General features: G+C 36.9%; 1 protein-coding gene across 1 annotated transcript; it reads right to left on the bottom strand.

Annotated features, from left to right (window-relative positions):
* Nucleotides 1-5,064: 5,064 nt before the first annotated feature.
* On the bottom strand, nucleotides 5,065-6,459 carry LOC113894766 (olfactory receptor 5D13-like; the record flags this gene model as incomplete). The annotated part of the gene is made up of 2 exons (XM_027545423.1): nucleotides 5,065-5,395; nucleotides 5,691-6,459. Coding segments are annotated over 2 exons (954 nt in total), but the record flags the coding sequence as incomplete, so codon positions are not given.
* Between the last annotated feature and the right edge of the window lie 1,793 nt (nucleotides 6,460-8,252).

Raw genomic sequence — 8,252 nt, 5'->3', positions numbered from 1 at the left:
TCACATCCACACATGACCACAGGAAAAAACATAGCCTTGACTAGACAGAGCTTTGTTGGCAAAGTAATGTCTCTGCTTTTGAATATGCTATCTAGGTTGGTCATAACTTTCCTTCCAAGGAGTAAGCGTCTTTTAATTTCATGGCTGCAGTCACCATCTGCACTGATTTTGGAGCCCAAAAAATAAAGTCTGACACTGTTTCCACTGTTTCCCCATCTATTTCCCATGAAGTGATGGGACCGGATGCCATGATCTTTGTTGTCTGAATGTTGAGCTTTAAGTCAACTTTTTCACTCTCCACTTTCACTTTCATCAAGAGGCTTTTGAGTTCCTCTTCACTTTCTGCCATAAGGGTGGTGTCATCTGCATATCTGAGGTGATTGATATTTCTCCAGGCAATCTTGATTCCAGCTTGTGTTTCTTCCAGTCCAGAGTTTATCATGATGTGCTCTGCATAGAAGCTAAATAAGCAGGGTGACAGTATACAGCCTTGACGTACTCCTTTTCCTATTTGGAATCAGTCTGTTGTTCCATGTTCAGTTCTAACTGTTGCTTCCTGACCTGCATACAGGTTTCTCAAGGGGCAGGTCAGGTGGTCTGGTATTCCCATCTCTTTCAGAATTTTCCACAGTTTATTGTGATCCACACAGTCAAAGGCTTTGGCATAGTCAATAAAGCAGAAATAGATGTTTTTCTGGAATTCTCTTGCTTTTTCCATGATCCAGTGGATGTTGGCAATTTGATCTCTGGTTCCTCTGCCCTTTCTAAAACTAACTTGAACATCAGGAAGTTCACGGTTTACGTATTGCTGAAGCCTGGCTTGGAGAATTTTGAGCATTACTTTACTAGGGTGTGAGATGAGTACAATTGTGCGGTAGTTTGAGCATTCTTTGGCATTGCCTTTCTTTGGGATTGGAATGAAAACTGACCTTTTCCAGTCCTGTGGCCACTGCTGAATTTTCCACATTTGCTGGCATATTGAGTGCAGCACTTTCACAGCATCATCTTTCAGGATTTGAAACAGCTCAACTGGAATTCCATCACTTCCACTAGCTTCGTTTGTAGTGATGCTTTCTAAGACCCACTTGACACCTAATTTTTCAAGACATTTGTTTCGGTGAACACTCTATTACAGTCATCCACAAAGGATAATTTATAAACCATAATATTACTACAGACCATTGATTATTGGAATCCAATTTTCTATTCACATGATGCTTGGCCTGTGTTTAAGGCTAAAGATATTGTCCAAATATTCATCTTTGAAAGTCTTCCCCCAAATTACCACTTCTTGCTTGAATTTCTTTGGGAAAACATAAACCTCACTAGAACACTATAATAGGAAAATACTTCTTTTAAAGAATTGAAGAATTGATTTTAAAAAAGAAAAGAAAAAAATGAATCAAGATATTGCACAGTAATGATCACACTGGAAGAGTATCATGTTTAGGACTGGAGATGCTATGTTAGTAGAATATGCAAGAGTGCAGATAGGTGTCACAGATCAAGAAACTATCTTTTTCATAAATGTGAATCAAAAGCTCTTTTAATAATTTCTTACTAAATCTAGTAGATTTTATATTTTTAAACTTTTTACATTTTTTGATTCTGAATTTCCCTTATGTAAGGGCTTCCCTGGTGGCTCAGAAGGTAAAGAATTTACCTTAAATGCAGGAGATGTGGGTTTGACCCCTGGATGGGGAAAGATCACTTGGAGAAGAGAATGGCTACCCACTCCAGTGTACTTGCCTGGAGAATTCCGTGGACAGAGGAGCCTGGCAGGCTACAGTCCATGCGTGTGTGCTCAGTCACTTCAGTTGTATATGACTCTGCATACCTGTAGACTGTAGCCCACCAGGCTCCTTTGTCCATGGGATTCTCCAGGCAAGAAGACTGGAATGGGTTGCCATGTCCTTCTCCAGGGGATCTTCTTCACCCAGGGATCGAACCCAGGTCTCCTGTGTCCTCTGTGTAGCAGGCAGATTCTTTGCCACCAGGCCACCAGAGGAAGCCCAGGTTACAGTCTATGGGCTCACAAACTGTTGGACATGACTGAGCAACTAACACACTTTGACTTTAGTCATGTAAGGAAAATGTCTTGTAATAGAATAATATAGTAAGATACGTGCCCAATATCAATCAGTATATCGGCTGTTGCCTTCTTTAGTTAGTTAGCATATTAATATTGGCATGTATACATCATGCACCAGATCCAGGTTTTGTAATTATTGCTCCAGAAAGAAGTGAACATTGAACTGTACAATTCTTAGCAGTATTGTATGTATCCTCAGCAACCATTTAGTCATAGTCTTTCAAGGAAGAAAAGTTATATTTATACTTGCTACATCCAAAAGTTTTAAAGGTAAGTAGCATATAAATCCATCTATAGAAACAGTAGTTCATAAATGTTACTAAATATAACCGTTAGTGAACTAACCTATGTTATCTAACATATCAATGCATTGAGCTTTGTAGTTAAAATGTTTACTTTTAGATTGAAAGTGCAACCTAAGAATTTTTGGAAAAGAGTTTGCATTGCATTTATATAAATAAACTGCCTATTCAAGAGCATTTACCAAGCAAAAATAATCTATACTAAAAGGATTTTGCAACTATTTGATCCTTTTCTCTTTTTTTTCTTTTCTACTTAATATAAAAATCTAATGAGAACCAAATTACAAGTTACATAACTTCAAATTTGCTATTTATTTTTTTTTTTTCTAATTTTATTTTATTTTTAAACTTTACATAATTGTATTAGTTTTGCCAAATATGGGGAACACATGTATACCTGTGGCGGATTCATTTTGATATTTGGCAAATTTGCTATTTAAAACAGTATATTTTAATTGTTATCTTGAAACATTACTGAATATGTCAGACATCACATGATGCATTCTCAAATTTTCTAAATCATTTTTGTGTTAGTAACATCTTTATTAAACTACACACAGATACACAGCACACTATTTTTGTTTCTGATTTTTTTTTTTAATTTTTGCAATGCTGTGTTGGTTTCTGCCATACAACCATGCTAATCAGCCATGATTATACATGCATCCCCTCCCTTCCTAGGCTCTGTCCCCTCTCCTCATTCCATTCCTCCCAGTAATCAGAGACCACCAGACTGGGCTCCCTGAACTGGATAGGAACATTTGGTTATGACCCTTGGATGACAAACAAAAGTTAAATTCCTATCTCTATTGCCATGCGTAAAGAGGGTTGGGAATTTTGCTGCATATTCCTAAACAATAAAAGACATATGATTTAGTGTAAAGCATTATGGTAAATATTTAATTTTCATAGAAAGCTCTAAATCATGGAAGGAAATGTAATATTTAATTTGTTGAATTATAACTACAACACATAGACCCTCCTTACTTTCTGCTTATAAACCTTAATTATGATTGAAGTGAAGTCGCTCAGTTGTGTTCGACTCTTTGGACACGGACTGTAGCCCACCAGGCTCCTCTGTCCATAGAATTCTCCAGGCAAGAGTACTGGTTGCCTTCTTCCTGCAGGGTATATTCCCGACCCAGGGATTGAACCCGGGGCTCCCGCATTGGAGTCAGACACTTAACCATCTGAGCCACCAGGGAAGCCCGTTAGTAAGACACAAATAGGAAAGGCAAGACTTATGTTTAATCTCAATCAGTCATTTCCTTAAAGCAATCCAATGACCCATAAATTATTAAAACCTTTGGTAAAACCTGTCATAGTCATGGATTCTCTGCTATTTGCTATAGAATTACCTGGAATTATCAAGAAAGAATATCTTTGATGAGGTAAATGTTTTAATTAATCTTTGGTGAATATTGAGCCAGGGCTTTCCAGGTGGCGCTAGTGGTAAAGAATCTGCCTGCCAATGAAGGAGATGCCAGAGACTCTCCTTCAATCCTGAGAGGCCTGGATTAGATTCCTGTATTGGGAAGTTCCCCTAGAGGAGGAAATGGTGACCCACTCCAGTATTCTTGCCTGGAAAATTCCGTGAACAGAGGAGCGTGAGGGGTTACAGTTTATGGCATCACAATGTCAGACCTGACTGAGAAGGCACGCATCACACATGCACAAATACTGAGCCAACTTCTTCATGTCACCCTATACCCCTGACCTAAAACATAACAGCTCTACAAGAAGCAAAAAATTTCAAACCTTGCCTTTAAGTTTAGCCTTTTTTTTTTTTTTTTTTTTTTAACTTTGACCCAAACATAGATGAGACCCAAACAGGGACTTGATTGCTTCCAACATAAGAATGGTCCAAGGAGGATGATTTACATACAGGTCTGTAGAGTGAAGATTAGTTGGTCCATTAGCTCAGCCTTGAAGCTCGAGTGACCTGCCTCATATCAGCAGAGCTGCCTCAGTAAAGTCACTATTTAAGAATAGCTGTTGTTGCAACCTACTGGAGTTCATAAATGTTTCTTTTTTCATGAATGAATAGCTAATGCTTTACTGAAATCTGTACGCTAAATCATAATTTGTTGGTTGTTATACTATCATGGGAGAACTGGTTTAAAGATACTGTAACTTAAATTGAATCGAAAATTACCTAAGTAAAATTTCTAGTAAAAGAGATAGATAAATACATTTTAAAATGTACAACCACAATGATGTACATGGAAAAACTTAAGTGATAGATATACACTATATCTCCAACATTTGTATCATTTTCTTGCACTAGCACATAGAGAATAATTTATATCTGGTTATATTAGCAATTATATTTAAACTATACCATATTATGAACTATTTAAGTTAGATATATTTCAAATTTGTCTTTGTTTGCCTGGGAATCTTCCAAAGCCAAAATGTTTCTTATGGGATTAATAAAGTCTTAAGATACTTAGAGTTTTATGCTGAGCAGCTCTCAATGTACTACTTTTATATTAAGATGTAAACTTCCTTACTGTAGGCTATAACTCTTCAGATCCTTTTAAAAGTCCTGTAGTTCACATGACTTGAATTAAACTGAAATTTAACCAGGACAAATACAAGGTCAGATATTATACACACAAAAAATTACAATTCAATGTTTGTGTCAAACTTTTAGTTGAAGTAGTTTTTTATTTCTATTTTTATTTGTAATTTTAAAGTTACTTTAATAAAATAAAAGAGTGAACAGAAATTGGCCTGTCAATTGCAAGGTTAAAATAGGTTCATGATTCTATTTGCTATTGAGAAACTCTTACTCTCAAAAAATCTTTCTAGCTTTACATTTTATCACAGAACAATTTAATGTTGAATAATTTCTTCACTGACTTTTTCACATCTTTGTTCCTGAGGCTGTAGATCACTGGGTTCAGCATGGGGATAACCACTGTGTAAAAGACAGAGGCCACCTTGACCATGAGCGATGAACTTCTGGAGTTAGGAACACAATAGAGGAAAAGGATGGAGAAGGCAATGGCACCCCACTCCAGTACTCTTGCCTGGAAAATCTCATGGATGGAGGAGCCTGGTGGGCTGCAGTCCATGGGGTCGCTAAGAGTTGGACACGATTGAGCAACTTCACTTTCACTTTTCACTTTCATTTATTGGAGAAGGAATTGGCAACTCACTCCAGTGTTCTTGCCTGGAGAATCCCAGGGACGGCAGAGCCTGGTGGGCTGCATTGTCCAGTCTATGGGGTCACATAGAGTCGGACACGACTGAAGCGACTTAGCAGCAACAGCAGCAGATGAAAATGATGGTCCCATGGAAGATGGTAATGGTGGTCAGGTGGGAGGCACAGGTGGAGAAGACTTTGTGGCACCCCCCAGTCGAAAGCATCCTTAAGACAGTGATAAAAATGAAAACATAGGAGGTGCGAATAATCATCAGGCTGCTTACTTCATTGAATGTGGCAGAGACTAAAATGATCTCCTGGTTAATGTAGGGGTCAGAGCAGGAAATAGCAACAATGGCTGCATGCTCACAGACAAAGTTATTTATGAACTTAGTCCCACAAAAGGATAACCTTGATAAAACGTATGTGTATATTAAGGAACAGGCTATACTCCAAGAGTATAATGCAGACAACCACAAGGAACAAAGCTTCTGGGACATCACAACAGCATAGATAAGAGGGTTACAAACGGCCATGAATTGGTCATATGCCATCACTGCCAACAGGAATGTCTCTGTCACCACAAATATGCAGACAAAGAAGAATTGTATGAGGCATCCTGTGAAGGAGATGGTTCTGTCTTCCACAACCAAGTTTTCTAGTAGCATGGGTGTAACTACTGTCGAGTAACAGGAATCAATGAAGGATAAATGGCTGAGAAAGAAATACCTGGGCGTGTGGAGCCTGGAACTGGACTTCATTATCAGGATCATGCCCAGGTTCCCCAGCAGAGTGACTGTGTAGATGGTCAAGAAGACCAGGAACTGGGGCAGCTGGAGCTGAGGATATTCTGAGAAGTCCAAGAGAATGAAAGTGACCTTATTACTCTGGTTTGCTTGGTTCCTGTGGACAAAGTATCAATGTTGATCCAGAAGAGTAAAAACTAAACTTTGAAATAGGCGAGAGAATAGAAAATGTGTTGCAAAACTCACTGGGTCTCTGTTTACAGTGTTTCTGTAAATGCTATACTTCTGCTTTATTTCAAATGCTAATGTTCACTTGTATGTCAATTATACAGCCAATAATAATTTTCATTGTGTATAATCTTCAGAAACAAAGAACTAAAACAGATTAGGTCCTGCTTTATTTCAAATAATAAAACTCATTATTATCAGCTGCTTTCAGGAGACATTGTCTTTGAGTGACTCTGAGTTGTGTGAAAACACCTGATATATACAATCCAATTACATGTATTGGAGAAAAACATGTCTTTAGGTTCCACAGTTTCTTACCTGCCTCACCTCCTGAGCTATGAGACAATTAACTTATATGCTAATTTGTATAATGGTAACATCTCTGCAAAACAGTTAATATAATATTTTCTTCGTTGTTGTATCTCCTTTCAATTCCTTTCTTATTCCTAGTTATTCCAAATTCTCAACCCATTCTGGAGCTATGCTATAAGACATACTAAACTTTTTCACTTATATTGAACTAATTTTGAAAATGTTTAAATGTATTCTTCATAGCCAATTGTATTATTCATCAGAAGTTTCAAAACAAAATATGAGCTATGCTTCCTGTGATAATAGTTGAAACAATATTGAACAGGAAACTCATTTCTTTCCATTGTAGCAGATTTTGGAGTTTGGGTGACAAAAATAAGAACTGTGAAAGTACTGGAGAAAGCATATAGGCCTCAGAATGGATCAAATATATACTCTGCCATTTTGAATTAAGTTTTTAGTCCTTCCAAAGAAAAGTGGCTGGAAAACACCTATTTCAAATGGGACACCAGAATATTTCTTGATTATTACTGATCACAATAATCAGTAACTTTTCCTCTATAGTAAGATAAGAATAGTAATATAAATTTTAAATCACTAGATTGGAACTAGATACTTCAATAATGAATTCAAATGCTGTAAGACATGGTATAACAGATATTTACCTTTTTATATATCAGAATTATGAATAATTGTTATGATTTCAAACACCTGATATGTTTGTGAAAATCCAGCACAAGCATGGACATCTATCAACTGGTGGACACATTGGGGAAGACAATGCAGAAATCCCTTCTTCTGGAAGCCACACAATAGAAACACTGTAGAATTTCATTAGAACACTTGGTTTAAGATGCACCTTTCCTTATTTTTCTCTAGGTTTTCTCACCACACTATAGCTTTCTCTGATTCCCACATGATGAACTTGTAAGAAAGATACCTTCCAAGGACCGTGTTCACAACAGACCCTCTGTAACAATACTTTGTAAGGTCTCAGCACTGCAAAGATTGATTATGACTATTATTCCAGCCACATTCCTCCAATTTAAAATGCTCTGTGCAAGATTATGAGAATAATTTTCCATGATTGTTTAATATAACAGTGACTTTAAGATTCTAAATAAATGTTAATAGCAAATGTATAACATTAACATTCTTCAGTATGACTTTTCCAAAAACTGCTTAGATCTATAAATTCAACCTCATTATCACTAATACATCCTTCTTAGTAAAGGTGGATTTATCAAGCTCTGCTATATAGTACATGCCTATTTCTTTATAATTTATTTCCCCATTTTATTATTTCTTATGATGTTTGCTTTATTTTGCCACCTTCTTTTATAGACATGACTCATTGTTTCATCCCCTCTATATACAGACAAACTTGCATATTTATCACTCACAATTACTGTAGGTTATGA

Source organism: Bos indicus x Bos taurus, chromosome 6 (genome assembly GCF_003369695.1).
Source record: "Bos indicus x Bos taurus breed Angus x Brahman F1 hybrid chromosome 6, Bos_hybrid_MaternalHap_v2.0, whole genome shotgun sequence".
Taxonomy (NCBI): domain Eukaryota; kingdom Metazoa; phylum Chordata; class Mammalia; order Artiodactyla; family Bovidae; genus Bos; species Bos indicus x Bos taurus.
The sequence above is the reverse complement of the archived record's forward strand: the minus strand, read 5'-3'. Positions and strand labels throughout refer to the sequence as shown.